This window comes from Diospyros lotus, chromosome 12 (assembly GCF_014633365.1).
Source record: "Diospyros lotus cultivar Yz01 chromosome 12, ASM1463336v1, whole genome shotgun sequence".
Classification (NCBI taxonomy): domain Eukaryota; kingdom Viridiplantae; phylum Streptophyta; class Magnoliopsida; order Ericales; family Ebenaceae; genus Diospyros; species Diospyros lotus.
The window spans coordinates 11,913,769-11,932,761 of NC_068349.1; the positions used below are offsets into that span (position 1 = coordinate 11,913,769).

An 18,993-nucleotide genomic window follows, 5' to 3' on the forward strand; every position below is an offset into this window, starting at 1 on the left:
GCTATACATTTATGTAAGAATCCCGTTTACCATGAAAGGACAAAACATGTAGATATAAAATACCATTATGTAAAGGACCAAGTGACCAAGAGAAAGGTAATTATCCAAAAGGTCCCTACAGAAAATAACCCAGTTGATATGGGTACAAAAATTGTGACTGCAGCTAAGTTTAGACACTGTCAGAGCTTGCTGCACGTCACGGTTGGTTGAAGGAACAACTAACAAGAGCTATGAAGGCAAAGGTTGTAGCATGCTCCATTCTTGTGGACTTTTCCCTAAAATGTTGAAGCTTTAAGGTGGAGATTGTTGTACTTCTATGAAGCTTCAAAACGCTGCGTTTGGCGGAGGGGCTGGAGGGTCTTTTCAGCAACCCTCAGAGCCACCCAAAACGACAGTGTTTTTGGGGCCTCTGAGTGGATGGCCGAAACGACAACCAGCTGTGACGTTTTGCTTGGCGTACTTCCTTATTGTCTTGCCTGCTGCTTGCCCGATCGTTGATGTGCTGCTGTGCCTTTATTCATCCTGATCGCCACCGTTGGAGCCTCTTTTATATCCTCTACAGTGGCCTCGAGATCAGTAGTGTGCACAGCCTTTGATTACCTTCCTCTTGCTTGGTTTGATCTGATTATTCTTTGTAATTCCTTTCTCTCTCTGTATAGTTTATGTATATTTTCTCTCTAGGGTTTGACCTCTGACCTTTAGTTATGTGGTTATGAGGTTGATTTAAAGGTGAGAATCGTTTTGTACAGTGAGGGTTGAGAGTGAATCTGTGTATACTGAGATTGTAATCGTCTTTGTTCCGATAGTGGAGTGAGCTCTCTTTATCGGAGCTCAATATGGATGTAGCCCTCATTAACGGGTGAATTACGGTAAATCTTTTGGTGTTTTGTGTTTGATTTATTTTTAATTATTACATGCTTATAGTATTAAATATTCTGTATTTGCTGCTTTGAGTGTTTGGTCGATGCTTATCTTTGCATAACAATTTTAATACATAATAACTTATATTATTAAATTACAATATCACGACTGAAATCATGGCTGAATTGAATTGAAGTTTCGTTCTCCACGGTTGAAATGAAATGGACCGCTATCTTTTTTTTCTTTTTCTTTTTTTAATTTTTCAAAATCTTTAATCACTTCACTGTCAAATGGTCAAAACTCCACACGGCGAAGATGTTCATTTCACTTTTATCAAATAAAAATGGCCGAGGAAGTCCCTTCCCTCACGGCGTTCAAAGCCTCTGGGCCTTCGCAATGGATGACTGATTAGGTTTTGCTCAACCCCGATAGGCATCGACGGCTCTCCTCTCTCCTTCCCTCCTCCGTACCGGCGAAGTTGGCCGGCGGCATCATTACATATTTTTATTTATACATATTTTTAGTTCATATATAAATATAATTTCTGTATACATAATTTTTTAATTTAAGTTTTTATTTAAAATATAAAGGGAGAAGGCAGTGAGAAATAAAAAATATTTTAAAATTTTGATTATCTCAATATAAAAATATAAATTAAGGGGATTTTTGTTATCTTTAATAAAATTTTATATTATTTTTGTTTTCGCATTAATATATGAACATATATATTTTTTAGACAGTTTAATTATGTAGTGTCTTGTGCATCAAGTCACTGGGTACACTTTGAAAAAATATTTAATTAAATTGAGTGTATGGATGAATTCATACATATAATCGTTAATCGATTTGATTTTGTTATTTCAAATTTTTTAATTTAGTTAGACAATTTATTAAATAAAAAAAATCTGAAATGATGTTATATTTTTTCACAAATAAAAAAGAATTATTATTTTTTTCCTCTATACATAGACGATCAAGTCTTCAAATAAATATAAATTTATTTAAGTAATATGTATTGGTTTTAATTAATGATATTATTTAAAATCCTCCTACCCAAATTATTCCTATAAATTTTGTAATTTGAAATAAAAATATTTTTTTTGAAAAAATTGTATGAATATTATTTTATGATACTAAATTATATCATATGAGCTTGGCCGTCATACAAACTATAATTAAAAGTTAATAATTACTGCAATGATCAATTCAAAATATTGACTTAATAGAAGAAGAAGACAAAATTTAGAAATTGAACTTGTCTTTTTAAGGTCAAAGTCAAGGTCTTTCAAGGTCAAAGTCAAAGTCAATCACTTGGTCTTTGTCTCTGTTAAGGAATGCAATTATGGTCCAAAAGGAGTGAAATTGCTCACCCTGAGCGCCCCCACATTCGACCCAACAGAACGTGGGAGGAGATTAATCATGGTGACCCAGCCTGACGCAGTGGCTAGACCCGATCTCACGGCACACAAGGAGCCCCTTCTCACTTTGGAGAGAGGTACCCCACACTGCCGCTTGTGAGACTCGATCCTTAGTCTTGGTTCAAGATTCACCACAAAAGATATTTTGTGCCTCTCTTCTTGACCAACTGGACTGCCCATGTGGGCAAGAAATGCAATTATATACATATGCCATGCAGCACTCGGCACAGGTAAGAAGGAATATCTTTTCTCAAGGTCAATTTTTTTGTTTTTTTTAAAAAAAAAAAAATTTTTGAAGCCAAGGTCAATCGAGCGTTCTCTAATGGGAAATGTAAATCAATCGGGTGCCACTGCCATGGAGCGCTCACGTCCTTTCTTTCATTTAATTTTTTTTTTTTGACCGTTCACTTATTGAATAAAAAATGAGAAGGACGAAGAACACCAACAAAATTAGATTCTAAAAGACTCAAATAAAAAAACAACTTAAACTACCTTAAATCATACTAAAAACAAGCACCAATAGCTTTTACAGGCATAGCCTAGCAATAAAGCACTAGGAGAATAACAGGAGTATCAAAGATTTGAATCCTTATGAAAGTAGGGTCATGGTGCGCTCTGTTGTCTCTCTGATGGTCCCATTTGCATGACATAAAGGGAGATTTAGGGAGGACAGTCATTTCTTGAAAGTTCAGTCTGAATGTGTATAAATTGTAAGTACATTTAAATTAATAATTAAATACAAAAAAATTAACAAATACACACATACATAAAATTAATAATTAAATACACAAATCAATAATTAACTATACAAATTAATAACTAAACACACAATATCAATCATTTAATACAAAAATAATTAGATATATAATTTTACATAATTAATAATCAAATACATAAAATAATTAAATGAACACATATACAAAATTAATAATTAAATACATAAATTAATAGCAAAATATACACAATATCAATCACACAAAGTATCAATCACACGAAGAAGACGACGATGATGCTGAAGGTCTTCGTTACTGCTGTGCGCCAAATCTAGTTTTGGGGAAGAGAGCGAGCTGGTGGGTTGGGTGGGGGAGAGAGAAAGAGAAAGGGTTGGGTGAGAAAGATAGCAAGATTGTCAAAGATCGAGGGATGAGCAAAACTATTCCTACGACTATCCAAAAGCAAGATAGGCATGGTCCAAAGGGAGATTGAAAGGAGGGTAGGACGGGTCAGGATGATTCCAGTGCATCTGAAACAAAGGAAAGAAAAACAAGGGTCCCGAGATCGAGTGAGGAACTGGCCATCCCATTACCTGATGCTTATGTTTCTTCGACTTCTTAGGCTAGAAAAGAGTTGTTTTCGGGTCCTCAAAACTTGGAAACTCCATCTTGCACAAGGAAATCAGCGTTCACGAGGGAGCTAGGCGATGGACAAGGCTTTGCTTTTTGAATAGGGCAGAGACACATTCAAGGCCTTCTCCAGCAATGACAAGGCTACCTCTGTTGTTGTCGGCCTATCCGAGCATAACCTCCCCTTAGGAAGAGTTAGAGGGTGATTGATTCTAAGGAGAAGCTAGTCAAATTTGGTCTTAACGGTCGTTTACTTGATTTGATGAGAAGAATGGCAGGAAGTGGCTGATAGCTGCTTCATGAAGCCCACAAGATTGGTAAAAGATGGAGAAAGAAGAGAAGTTGCACAAACATCGATGGCGATGGTTGTTTTAATCGTAATCGATGAGTGAGGGGTATATGGGGTGGATCACGAATGTGGGGATGGGTGAATAAATTCGATCTTTTTTTTTTGTTTTTTGTTTTTTTTTTAAATTAGGGAAAGAAGCTGACGGAGATATTTTTGATGAGATAGTAGTGCTGATAAGACAAAGTTAATGTCTCTTTTAATGGCAGTTAAGTCAGGAATGAAAAATTCACAAAAAATATTTGATCCAGAGATGAATAGTGAGTATAAAATACTTGAGGTCCTTAAAATTATTTTTTTGATTAATTTAGGGACAAAATAATGCATTAAGCCTAAATTATATCAGTTGACCATTATACAAACTGTAATTAAAGTTAATAATTACTACAATAATTAATTCAAAATATGACTTAGTTGAAGAAGAGGAATTTTTTTTGAAAGAATGTCTTTTCAAGGTCAAAGTCAAGGTCTTTTAAGGTCAAAGTCAAGGTCAATCACCTGGTCTCTGTCTCTTAAGGAATGCAATTATATTCATATGCCATGCAACACACGGCACAAGTAAGAAATAATTTCTTTTCTCAAGGCCAACTTTTTGTTTTTTAAAAATTTTGAAGCCAAGGTCAATCGACTGTTCTCTAATGGGAAATGTAAATCAATCGGGTGCCATTTCCATGGAGCGCTCACGTCCTTTTTTTCCTTTTAATTTTTTTTTGACCGTTCACTTATTGAATAAAAAATGAGAAGAATGAAAAACACCAACAAAAATAGATTCTAAAAGATTCAAATAAAAAAACAACTTAAACTACCTTAAATCATACTAAAAACAAGCACTAATAGCTTTTACGGACATGGCCTAGCAATAAAGCATTAGCAGAATAACAAAAGTATTAAAGATTTGAATCCTTATGGAAGTAGGGTCATGGTGCATTCTGTTGTCTCTCTTATAGTCCTGTTCGCATGACATAAAGGGAGATCTATAGGGAAGACAGTCACTTCTATTGAAAGTTCATTCTGAATATGTATAGACTATGAGTACATTTCAATTGATTTGAAAAATGAATCAGGAGATAAGGCTGCTCTCTTGCTTTTTTCTAAAATTAATCGGGTGAAACTTGAAATCATCTTTTTATTCGATAAATTTTTTATGTTATACACACGATTAAAGACTTGAGCCGTCCTTTTTGATGGACTGCAAATTCCACACCACGTTCACATTGATTGCCACTATTTAGTTGCCCAAGTTAAGACCGGCAAATTAGTTGGAGATCAGACCATTTTCAATTATTGTTCTTTTATGTGGAGGAGTTGGACTTGGAAGAAGGCCATGAAATAGAAATTTCTTGTATTTATGAAAACGTGATTTTGAAGAAATGGAGAATTCATGTTAGTTATTACACACTCTTATGATTATTTTTAGTAGTAAATCCCTCTCTAACACAAGATTAAAGATTAATTAAATCAATAAAGATAACTTATTGTTAAATTACAATATCACAGACTGAAATCATGGTTGAATTAAAGTTCCATTCTCCATGGTTGAAAATGAAACGGACTGCAATAATTGTTTTTTTTTTTTTTTTAATTTTTCAAAATCTTTATTCACTTGACTGTGTCAAATGGTCAAAACTCCACACGGCGACGATGTTTATTTCACTTTTAACAAATAAAAATGGCCGAGGAAGTCCCTTCCCTCACGGCCTTCGCGATGGATGACTGATTAGGTTTTGTTCAATCACGATAGGCATCGACCGCTCTCCTCTCTCCTTCCCTCCTCCGTATCGGCTAAGTTGGCCGGCGGCACCATTACATATTTTTATTTATACATATTTTCAGTTTATATATAAATATAATTTCTGTATACATATTTTTTTTTTAATTTAAGTTTTTATTTAAGATATAAAGGGAGAAGGCAGTGAGAAATAAAAGATATTTTAAAATTTTGATGATCTCAATATAAAAATATAAATTAAGGAGAGTTTTTCTATTTTTAATGAAATTTTATATTATTTTTGTTTTTGCATTACTATATGAACATATATATTTTTTAGATAGTTTAATTATGTAGTGTCTAATGTCTTGTGCATCAAGTCACGGGGTACACTTTGAAAAAATATTTAATTAAATTGAGTGCATGGGTGAATTCATACATATAATCATTAATCGATTTGATTTTCTTATTTCAAAATTTTTAATTTTGTTAGATAATTTATTAAATAAAAAATTAAAAAAATCTGAAATGATGTTATATTTTTTCACAAATAAAAGAGAATTATTTTTTTTCCCTCTATACATAGACGGTCAGGTCTTCAAAGCGCATTAAATCAAGCTTCAGACGTGCTTATGAATGTGATCAATTTTCTGGACTTTTATGGCCTCTAAGTGACAATTAGAGAGCAACTTGAACGGGCAAAACAAATGTTTGAAATGACTTGATTTGACATTTACTTTGTTTGCAGCCAGTGGCCAAATATAAAAAGGCAACTTTATGTAACGGTTTGCTCAATCATCCACAACATTCCGACCATCTAATAAGAAGACTGGGGTGAGGTTTTAGTCTTCATCTTTAAATTTGTCCATGGCTGCTAAATGCACAATACAAGCGTGCTCATTGCCATACCCCTCCCCACCACACCACAAATATGATGTCTTCTTGAGTTTTAGTGGAGTCGATACTCGTAGAAAATTTACTAGTCATTTGTTAGCAGCTTTGGAACGAAATGGTTTTCGAACATTTAGAGACGATAAATGGCTAGACAGAGGAGAAGATATCGAGTCAGGATTACTTAAAGCAATTGAGGATTCAAAGATCTCACTTGTTGTGTTCTCAAAAAATTATCTTACATCAAGTTGGTGTCTTATTGAACTCGAGAAAATTATGGAATGCAAGAAGAAATTGCAACATATTGTTCTACCTATTTTCTATGAGGTTGAGCCATTAGACCTACGGGTGCAGAAGGGCAGCATTATAGGAGCATTGGTCAGCCACAAAGGAATAGATTCCAAGATGCAAAATTGGACAGCTGCTCTAACTGAGGCTTCCTACTTGTCTGGTTGGGTCAAAACAAATATGGGGGAAAGGTAATTTTTCTTTTTTTAGTTCTATTGTCTCCTTGCTAGTATTAATTGAACTGTTTACAGATTTTTTGAATTTATTTTAATTCATTTTTGACAAATTGGCAGGGACGAGGCAGATTTAATTGAGAATATTGTCATAGAGGTAACAAACAAATTAAGTCTAGTGCATCCAAATGTTGTAGACTATCCAGTCGGAATAATGTCCCGTCTACGGAAGCTTACTACACTATTGCACCTTGAGTCATCAGATAATATTCATATTGTTGTTATATGGGGAATTGGCGGCATAGGAAAGACAACAATTGCCAGAGCTGCTTATAATAGTTTTCATTGTCAATTTGAAGGCAGTAGTTTTGTTGCAGAGGTAAGAGAAAATTCCAAGCAGACAAATGGTTTGTTTCTTTTGCAAAAACAAATATTATCTGATATCTTGAATAATGGAAATTGTAATATAGGAAACTCTCATGAAGGGATTGAACTTATAAAAAATAGGGCATTTTGTGGAAGAAAAGTTCTACTTGTTTTAGACGATGTGGATCATATTCAACAGTTAAAAACACTAGCTATCGATCCAAAGTTCTTTCATCGTGGGAGTAGAATCATTATAACTACAAGAAATATTTCTTCCCTAAACTCACTTAGATCAGTAGCTGAGCTATATACTCTTGAGCAATTGGATAAGTATGAATCACTTCATCTCTTCAGTTGGCATGCTTTCAAGGATCATCGTCCCATTGAAAAATATATGGACCTCTCAAATGAAGTAGTGGAGTATGCGAAAGGCATTCCATTAACTCTAGAAGTTTTGGGTTGCTTCTTGTTTGGAAAAACAAAATCTGAATGGAGAAGTGCTATGGAAAAAGTAAAGAAGATTCCTCATGAGGATGTTATAGGAAAACTCAAGATAAGTTTTGATTCACTTAATAAAGAGGAGAAGGATTTGTTCCTAGACATAGCATGTTTCTTTGCAGGGATGAGTGAAAACTTTGCTATACAAGTATTGCAAGCTTGTAACTTTTTTCCAGAAATTGGGATTCGATGCCTAGCTGATCGTTGTCTCTTAAAATTTGAGTTGGGATTTGAGCTTGGATATGAGTCTCAATTCAGACATCTAATAGTAATGCATGATCCATTTAGAGACATGGGCAGAGAGATAGTTCGACAAGAGTCTTTTAATTATCCAGGTAAACGTAGTAGATTGTGGGATCATGAAGATGCTCTTCAAGTATTAAGATATGATGAGGTTAGATCCATATCCATTAACTTCTCATTTGCATTTGATGTCCTTTTTAATTGGTGTTATCGTTGATAAAAGCTAGAGGAAACAAGGGGAGCAAATGCTAAAAAGCAAGATTGAAAACTGCATAAATTTTTTCCAAGTGTGTGTCTTTTGTCATTAACAATTGAACATTTGATGTTTAAGAATGTCAATTGCATGTGCTAGTTTTTAATTTTTTTTTCCCACCACTGTAATGTTTTCTCCCATGTTATCTATGCATTGGATTTTATTGTTAGGGAACGGAAGCAGTGGAGGGCCTCATTCTATTTTCTCCTGATAGAAATGGCATCAAAGTGAATGCAAAAGCCTTTCAAAAAATGAACAGACTCAGAGTACTCCATCTTAGTTATATTCACCTTAATGGAGGTTATGAACTTATATCTAGAAGGCTAGTATGGCTACGTTGGCACGGTTTCAACCTCAATTTTTTACCTTCACAACTATACGTGGAAAATCTAGTTGCTCTTGACTTGAGTCATAGCTTGATAAAACAAGTTTGGAAGGGAACCAAGGTAAAATCATTATTTCTTATTTCTCTATTTCAAATACTCACTCTCCATCATGTGATTATAAATTATTCCTGCTTCTTTATTTTCAACAGATTTTGGTCAAGTTAAAATTTCTTTATCTCAGTCATTGTTATTACCTAACCACAACACCTGACTTCTCTGGACTCTCTAATCTAGAAGAATTGTTTCTTGACAATTGCATACGATTGGTAAAGGTGGATGGCTCTATTAGATACCTCCAAAAACTTCTTGTTCTAGACCTCACAAGCTGTATAAGGCTTAGAAAGCTCCCCTCAGGGCCTTGGATGTTGAATACCAAAATACTTAATCTGTCTGGATGCTCTAAACTAGAAGCTTTTGCTAAATTTCAAGGAGCAACATCGAAATCTGGATACTCATTGTTGTCATCTTGGGCATTGCGGACAAAGAGTGAGGATTCTATTCTTTTATCACTGAACTCCGTACAAGGCTTAAGGTTCTTAAAGGTATTGCGCATGGCAAACTGCGGCTTGTCAAATATACCCACTGAAATTGGGACACTGATCCAATTGGAATGTTTGGATCTGGTAGGAAACAAGTTCTCTAGCCTACCAGACAACATCAGTAACCTTACTAACCTAGTGCACCTTAATTTGAATTACTGTGCAAGACTCCAATCCCTCCCAAAACTTTCGGCAAGTTTGCAGTTTGTGGAAGTGCAGAATTGCCCATCTTTAGAAAGTGTATCACTTGAATCAGACTGGCAACACACGGACATGTTGTTTTACAATTGTCCTCAATTAGATGAGAACTATTTTGCTAACGAGCTTGGAAGAAATTGCCTCCAGGGCTCGGTACTCTCTCTCTCTCTCTCAATACTTTGAGTGATTAATTTAGAATGTACTAATAATACCCTAATTTATGTGTAATTGTTATAGGGATCAGGTACACTTAGTATTTCTATTTCAGGGGACAAGTTTATAGATTGGTTGCAGTTTCAGAGTACAGGATCAAGCATGTCGTTTGTAGTGCCACGTCATGTAAATAAAAGTTTAGTAGGGTGGATATTTTGTGGAGTCTACAAAACTGAAGCAGATTTTTTGAACATTCATACCGAAATCCACAACAAAACCAAAGGCATCCGGATCAATCACGGACGAGAAGATTACTTACCTGCCAAATCATTTGGAGGCGGCCTCTTTAGAGATGGCACGGCGATTGGCTATGATATGTCATTTTATCGGGAACATGCAGATCAGATGCAAGGAGGCGATGAAGTAGAGATTTCCCATGTATCGAATGTAGTGCTCAAGAAGTGGGGGATTCATCCCATTTACCGGAATATTGAATATTAATTGCATGAATATTTGTACATGATGACAAGAGGCAAGAGCATGGATTGGTGACCAGTCTCCCACTAGTAAAGCTGTTCAGCCATTGATCCTACATAACAGAATCAGAGTAAAAATGGGCTGTTTTTCATCAAGGTTTTGATGGTTGGACAATAAACAACACGAATGGATGTTGTTTTTGTTAGACCATGTGTGTCCAAGAGTATATCTTATGTGTTTTGTCGACATTTAAAATAAATGTTAATGTTTGAACATTTGTTCGATGATTCTAAAGATGTTATAAATCAAGTACTTTAGTTTTTAAGTATAGAAAGATTCTATTTATAATGCGATCTAAATTTATTGTCCACGATTAATGAATAAATTACAAACACTTTATTTTGATAAGATCATTTTAATTTTACTGAAAATTTATCTTTGACTTTCGTAGTAAAATTAAGAGTATATTTTAGATATATTGGGCTGGACAAAGTTGGATTTAATTTGCGACAATGACCATGCGAAATTAAATTTTATTTAACATATTGTACACGAGACCTTAATCCTGAGTAAATATGGACTTTTATTATTAACTTAAACTTCTTTGAAGTATCAATGAGTGAGATTAAAATTATTAGTCAATATCTCGATACTTTAGAAATTAAAATGAAGTAACAAGAGACATATATTTACAATATGGAATCCGTCACCTGTATAAGGTACAATCATTAACTCAAGGGATTTTTCAATTAATAGTTAAATCTGAGCTTAGTAACTTGATCGGTCTAGTCAAATTATTATTGTGATGTGATCACAATCAATTGTCAGATTGAAAATGAGACTTGAGGAATTATAAATATTTTTAAAGAGCTCTCTGGTCATTTTAGCTTAGTTTCAAATATTCCAAATGATCGACGGGGATCATGTGTAGGATCAGGGTAAATTATTGATTTTATTACTTTAGTAATTTCAATTGACTTGAGTGTGCAATTTTGTTCTTTTAGTGGAATAGAACAAAATTAATAAATTAATTTTGACTAATCAAGAGTTGACTAAGTCAAAATTAAATTATTGAAGTTTAAGTCAATTGAGCCTCGATGGCTTCAAAATAAAAATTGGATTTAAATTATAAGAGTTATAATTTAAAAGGGACTACACTATAATTATTAGATATTTATTGGACAAATTGTTTGATTATTGACAATACCATAAATTACTACAATGTATTTAGCTAGATATATATTGTGACCAAATACGTTCCAATTTGCTAAGATTGGAAGATACGTATTATGTAGTTGATACGAGTGATTTTGGGTAGAAAATTGAAGTTCATTTTGCTTCCAAAACTCATATATTTAATTTGTTCAATTTATTTAAAAAATATATTTTTCCAAAAATTAGAATTTACTACATTCTTATATCTTATGCCACACACAAAACATAAATAGTAGTGAAAACAAGAAAGTGTAGAGATTCTCTTGAAATTCTTGAAGAACACCGGAGAAGATTTGAAGGTCTGAAAGAGTTCTCAAAAAAAGGAGTTTTGATTGTAAAATCGCAAATGAGAATTAAAACACGTTGCAAGGGTAACCGCCTAACCTCTTTCGTGTTTTATTTCTTGTAAATAATTATTTTAATTTCTAGTTAATATAGAAAAGTGAACAAATTCTAATCATTTTTTTATTGTACAAAAAATTATTTTTATTACGAGGAATTACTATTTCTACAATTTTGCCAAGGATATATATATATATATATATAGTTTGGATATTGGATTGGGAGGCTATTGATATGTTTTTGATATTCCTATCTATGTCTTAGTGGCTAAGAATACCACGTCTTCTCTTGGTTGTTTTCCTAGATCTTAAGCTCTATTATAATGGGGTACTTTTCTGCATTACAAATCATCACTTGTAGAATAGATACAAATACTGAATCAGAAATAGAATAGTATTCAAAGTTTCAATTAATACTTACTGAAAGAGATAATAAAGGGTGAGAAGTAGAGATAAATATAAATTTATTTAAATAATATGTATTGGTTTTAATGATATTATTTAAAATCCTCCTACCCAAATACATTCCTCTAAATTTTGTAATTTGAAATAACGATATTTTTTTTTGAAAACATTGTATGAATATTATTTTATGATACTAAATTATATGAGCTTGACGTCATACAAACTATAATTAAAAGATAATAATTACTACAATAATCAATTCAAAATATTGACTTAATAGAAGAAGAGGACAAAATTTAGAAAGAATTTGTCTTTTCAAGGTCAAAGTCAAGGTCTTTCAAGGTCAAAGTCAAGGTCAACCAGCTGGTCTCTTTCTCTGTTAATGATTCATATGCCATCACTACAAAAAAACGATTTTTTTGCGGTGATTTTTTAACCGCTGCAAAACATAGTATTTTGTGGCAGTTTTTTAACAGCCGTAAAATATGTTTTTTAAGACAGTTTGTCCAATATTTTGCGGCGATTTTGAAAAATCGTCGCAAAATTAATTAATTAAAATTATAAAATTAAATTTAGTGACAATTTTATTGAAATTGCCGCAAAATTCAATAATAAAAAATCAAAAATTGAATTTAGCGGCGATTTTCTCGAAACCGCCGCAAAATTCAATAATAAAATAAATCAAAAATTAAATTTTGCTATGGTTTTAAAAAATTGCCACAAAATTCAATAATAAAAAAAATCAAAAACAAAATTTCGCGGCGATTTTTTAAAAAACCACAGCCAAATTCAGTAATAAAAAAATTAATTTAAAAATAAAATTAAATTAAATTTTAAAAAAAATCTAATTTTTTTATTTTTAATCAATTAATTTATTTAATTTCATTCAATTAAATTAAATAATTTATTTATTTTAAATTTATCAATTAATTAATTTATTTTAAATTAATTAATCAATTAATTAATTTAATTTAATTAATTGGTTTAAAACATTTTATGTTCAATTAATTAAGTTAATATGTTAACTCTTTTTTAGGTGTTTTGAGAGTTTAATTAATTAATTTAATTTAATTCAATTTAATTAAAAATAAAATTATTATTTTATTTATTTAATTTGGGGCTAAGTGTAATTTCAAAAACTTGAGTTTGTGGGTGCAAAGTGAATTTTGAAAAATAGTGGTTCGATTACTTTATAATTAATATGCGCGAATGTAATACAAGGTGGCTTTGCAGATCAACTGGTTTCGCACGTGTACGTGCGTAAGGGTGGTCACGGGATCGAAACTTGGGAATCACATTGCTGGAATAAATTCCAGCAGGTGCGTGGGCGCGCGCGCGGGGGGGGGGGGGGGGCCTGGGGCGCGCTTGATTTTGGCATCCACATAGGTATGACTATGAAGATGACTATGGGGATGACCTAGATGATGATGATCGTGCCTCTAATGTTAGTATAAGCCGATTTAGGCGTGGGAATAGAGATAGAGGAGTTAGACATGGAGAAAGGATTGATAACAACTTGGACAACATTAAGATGCAGACTCCATCTTTCCAAGGCAAAAACGATCCAGAAGTTTATTAAAGGTAAAATTGGCCACCGTAGAATTTACTGATTATGCTATTATTTGGTGGGATCAACTTATTTTGAGTAGGAGACGAAATCGTGAAGGGCCCATTGAGACATGGGAAGAAATGAAGGCTATTATGAGGAGACGATTCATTCCAAGTCACTACTATAGGGACTTATTTCAGAAGTTGCAACGCCTTACTCAAGGTTCCAAAAGTGTTGAGGACTACCACAAGGAGATGGAAATAGCCATGATTCGAGCCAATGTGGAGGAGGACCAAGAAACTACCATGGCCAGGTTCCTAGTTGGATTGAACCGTGATATTGCAGATGTGGTAGAATTACAACATTACATTGAGTTAGATGACATGGTGCACATGGCCATTAAAGTGGAGCGACAATTGAAGAGAAAGGGGTCCACACGAATTGGGAAAAATTCGGGCTCTTTAACATGGAAATCAAATTGGAGCAAAAAGGATGAAAGGCCTAATTTCAAGCCTAAATTCGAAACCTCTAATACCAACAAAGATGGAGGAGCACCACATAAGGTAAAATCTGATACTCTACCTCCTAGAACTAGAGATATCAAATGCTTTAAGTGTTTGGGGATAGGCCATATTGCATCTCAATGCCCAAACAAAAGGGTAATGATTCTGAAAGATGATGGTGATATTGAAATCGAAGATGAGTTTGATAATAAGTCTGATAATGAGTCCATGCCACCTTTAGAGGATGCAAGTGGCATTGAGTACCCAGTTGATGCTCTTGGTGGCAATGAGAGCTCTTAGTGTGCAAGTCAAAACTGATGCGAAAGAGCAACGTGAGAACATTTTTCATACTATATGCCATGTCAACGATAAGGTATGTAGCATGATTATTGATGGGGGCAGTTGTACTAATGTGCCTAGTACTAGCTTGGTTGAAAAATTGAATTTGATGACTTTGAAGCATCATAGGCCGTATAAGCTACAATGGCTGAATGATTGTGGAGAATTTAAAGTAACTAAACAAGTGTTTGTTTCATTCTCAATTGGGAAGCATACAGATGAAGTTTTGTGTGATGTGGTGCCAATGCATGCCCGGCCATATTCTTTTGGGGTGACTATGGCAATTTGATAGGTGTGCAATTCATGATGGTTATACCAATAGATTCTCCTTTGTACTTAATGAAAAACCAATTACTCTTGTACCCCTATCCCCAAGACAAATGTATGAAGATCAAGTGAGGTTAAAAAAAGAGAGTGATAAGAAAAATGAGAGTGAGAGTTCAAAAGTAAGAGAAACAGAGATGATGAAAAAAGAGAGTAAGAGTTCAAAAGTAAGAGAAACTTAGATCAAACAGAGAGAAAAGGAGACCAAAAAAGGAAAAGGAGTTTCAGGCAGTGAGGAAAGAAAAGAGAGAAAACAAGTGAACTTCTATGTAAGAGAGAGTGAGATCAAAAAGTCTTTGTTTCTAAATCAGCCTATGATTGTACTTTTGTACAAAGAGGCTTGTTTTAGTTCTAATGAACTTAACCTCCCTCTACCTAGTGTTGTTTCTCTTTTGTAGGAATTCAATGATGTATTCCCTGAAGAGCTACCTATTGGCTTACCACTAATAAGGGGAATCGAGCATCACATTGATTTCATACCCGGAGCATTGATTCCAAATAGACCAGCCTATAGAAGCAATCCCGATGAGACCAAGGAACTTCAAAGGCAGGTTAGTGAGCTCATGGAAAAGGGGAATGTGCGTGAGAGCATGAGTCCTTGTGCAGTTCCAGTATTGCTTGTGCCCAAGAAAGATGGTTTATGGAGGATGTGTGTAGATTATCGTGCCATCAACAATATCACTGTAAAGTATCAACATCCCATCCCTAGATTAGATGATATACTTAATGAATTGCATGGTTCTTGTGTCTTTACCAAAATTGATCTTAAGAGTGGATATCATCAAATTAGGATGAGAGAAGGTGATGAATGGAAAACTGCATTTAAAACAAAATATGGATTATATGAGTGGTTAGTTATGCCATTTGGATTAACTAATGCACCTAGTACTTTCATGAGGCTAATGAACCATGTTTTGCGTGCTTTTATTGGAAAATTTGTGGTTGTCTACTTTGATGATATTCTGATTTATAGAAAAACCTTAGATGAGCATGTTGAACATTTAAAACTTGTTTTAGATGTTTTAAGGAAAGAAAAGTTGTTTGCTAACCTTTAAAACAAAATATGGCAGTTTTAAAACCGTCGCTAAATTTAAAAAACCATCGCTAAAAAATCACTTAGCAGCGATTATACTAGCGGTTGATAAAAACCATCGCTAAATGCTGCGCGACGGCTATATCAATGGCGGTTTTCAAAACCGCAAATCGCTGCTAAATCACTTTGCAGCGGTTAAAAACTGCCGCTAAATGCCAAAAAAATTGCCACTAAAAATCAATTTTTTTGTAGTGATGCATGCAGCACCCGGCACAAGTAAGAAAGAATTTCTTTTCTCAAGGTCAATTTTTTTTTTTTTAATTTTGAAGCCAAGGTCAATCGAGTGTTCTATAATGGCAAATGTAAATCAATCGGGTGCCATTGCCATGGAGCACACGTCCTATTTTTCATTAAATTTTTTTTTTATCGTTCATTTATCCAATAAAAAATGAAAAGGACGAAAAACACTAACAAAAATAAATCCTACAAAACTCAAACAAAAAAGTAAACCTAAACTACTTTAAATCATACTAAAAACAAGCACCAATAGCCCTCACAGACAGTATTAGGAGGATAACATGAGTATCAAAAGTTCAAATCTTTGTGGAGATACGATCATGGTGCGCTTCATTGTCCCTTCGAGAGTCCTATTTGCACGACATAAAAGGGAATTCATAGAGAGGGCAATCACTTCCTGAAAATTTATTTCGAGTGTGTATAGACTATAACTATATCTAAATTTACTCGGAGAGCAAATCAATGGAAAAAACTGCTCTTCTAGTCTTCTCTAAGATTAGTCGGATGAAACTTAAAACTTGAGTCATAAAAAAGAAAAAAAAAAAAAGGCACCAATTGCACAATACATCCCATAGCAATTAAAATCAAATCAACTTGTGAGAAAGCAAAGCAAAATGATAGCAACACAACCATCCCAAAACCATAGGCGCACTTAATGACTACATTTAGGGAATAGCAGAAGTTACAAGAGATCTCTTAAGTCTTTAATGAGTCAACATGGCAGGTCTTTTGTTGGAGTTGACTAAAAAATTGGTTTTCTTAGTCTCTTCCTTCACAATAAGATACACTTTACGATATAACTAATTGATAATATTACATCAACAAAAACAATTTAACAAGGCTTTTAATCACTCTTTTCTTCCAGTGATATTGCAATCAACATGTTTTGTGATTTGAGCATTTGTGAAATTTCCATTTTGTTTCCTTTTAGTAAGGATTTGTGCATGTACCCAAAAAAACATAACTAAGATTTATGTCAAATTAGATATGGATCAATTAAATTTTGGATTTAATAACAAAATTGTAAGAACCTATATTTTCGTGAGGTTGCCACGTAATTTAAGCAAGTTTAAAATGCCGAAAAATTGGTTTGATAGCAATTATCAGTACCGAATCGACTATAGGGAATGTTTCGGAGTAAAATTGTCTAAGAAAAATGATACGGCATTGATGAGCATCCCAAGATAGGATTTATGGTATCGAAAGAAATCGGATTGGGAATGATTTTCAGTATAGCTAAAATGTAGTTGCCATTTAGACTGTAAAATCGAATTATCATATGGGACTTTCAGAAAATCAACAGAAGTCTAAGGAGGCTCTAGTTTTTCGTAATGAGCAATCCTTCAGTAGTTTCGGGATGAAACGATAGCCCGGTGATGATACTAGGACGGAATCGTCATTCTCGAGTAGTCTTGGATTATTAATTTTGCATTTTCGATATTGAAATGTAAATTAATTTGATGATTGAGGATATACTTGCAATTAGGGAATTGCATAGATGAAATAGAAATGAAATTGAAGTTGAAATGTGTAATTTTCTTATCATCATAATGTAATATATAATTATATATAGATATATATATATATATGTGCACGTAGCAGTGCACGTGTGGTGGCCATTCTGTGAAGCTTCATGGCCAACGATTTCCTGTAAGATTCAGCCATGCCATGCAAGATTTGGAGAAATTTATACGCAATAAAGGATGGGTCGAGGGATGGCCAAGGTAATGGAGTTTGTGGTGTGTTGCCTATAAATAAGACTAAGAAGTAGAAGCAAAAGGGAGATGAAGAAAAGAGCAAGCCGAGGGCCGAGAGATGCGAGAGAGAGAGAGTTCGAGCTTGGGCTAGGCAATCCAAGAGAAGCAAGGGAGAGAGAGAGAGAGAGTTGGAAGGGAGGTGGGGTCGCCGCCATGGCAGCCACTGGTAGCAAGCTGTGACCAGTGGCAGTGGGTGGCTACGAGCGGTGACGGAGCAGGCCGCGATGACGATGGTTCGTGGGAGGCTGGGGACAGCCAAAGGCGGTGTAGCAGGCTGTCAAAATAGCTGGCGAAAGCCCAGTTGGAGGCGACAACAATGGCTGTTCGCGCAGGAGGCAGGGGAGAGAAGAAGAAGAAGAAGAAGAAGTGAGGAGGAGGAAGAAGAAGGAAGGAAGGAAAAAGAAAAAGAAAGAAGAAAAAAAAAGAAAGAGAAAAATAAATAAAGGAGAAAGAAAATAAGAAATGGTGGCATGGTTGCTGGAGGAAGAAACATAGGCGCGAAAAAGATGAAATGGGGAAGAAGAGGAAAATACAAGAAAAAAAATAAAAGAAAAGAAAAGAAATGGAGGAAAAATAGAAAAAAATGGAGAAAATTCTTGAAAAAAATCTCAAAAAATAGAAAATAGGGATTTATTAATATTTTAGAGATTTTAGCGAGAAAAATGGTTCAGGCACGCGTTTCAAGGATATGACACGTATACCGAGAAAGCCTAAGAGGCTAAGTTAAGGATGCTTTAAGGCTTAAAGTTGAATTTTGAGGTTGGCACGGAAATCAAAATGATGCACATATTTTGAGGCAATGTACGAATATCGAGGTAGCCCGATAAGCTTGAGAAGGTAAGTGGTACTTCCCAATTGGATTTAGTTTTATGAAAAATACTTAGTTTGTAAGTGGTTCCACCAAAAATCTGATTTTAAATAAATGATTTTATCATATCATCATATCTTAATGTGAATATGTCATGTAGATTGTATTTACATGCTATAAAATGCATATGTACACGTTGATATCATTGATCATGCGCATTGTATCCGTTAGGAGTACGAACTATCACCGTTGCTTTACCAAGGGTGCCCCCATACACCCCG

At 34.2% G+C, this 18,993-nt stretch overlaps 1 protein-coding gene across 1 annotated transcript; it reads left to right on the top strand.

The window, feature by feature from the left end:
• Window positions 1–6,543: 6,543 nt before the first annotated feature.
• Window positions 6,544–8,352, top strand: LOC127787494 (disease resistance protein RUN1-like). The gene is made up of 2 exons (XM_052315555.1): window positions 6,544–7,046; window positions 7,149–8,352. The coding sequence occupies exons 1-2, from the start codon at window positions 6,544–6,546 to the stop codon at window positions 8,350–8,352; spliced, it is 1,707 nt and encodes a 568-aa protein (XP_052171515.1).
• The last annotated feature ends 10,641 nt before the right edge of the window (window positions 8,353–18,993 follow it).

What these genes read in the sequence shown, in the direction of transcription:
- LOC127787494 (XM_052315555.1), top strand. Translation starts at nt 6,544, where the DNA reads ATGGCTGCTAAATGCACAATACAAGCGTGCTCATTGCCATACCCCTCC. An exon ending in AAAACAAATATGGGGGAAAG is followed by an intron (nt 7,047 to 7,148) that starts GTAATTTTTCTT and finishes ACAAATTGGCAG; the next exon opens with GGACGAGGCAGATTTAATTG.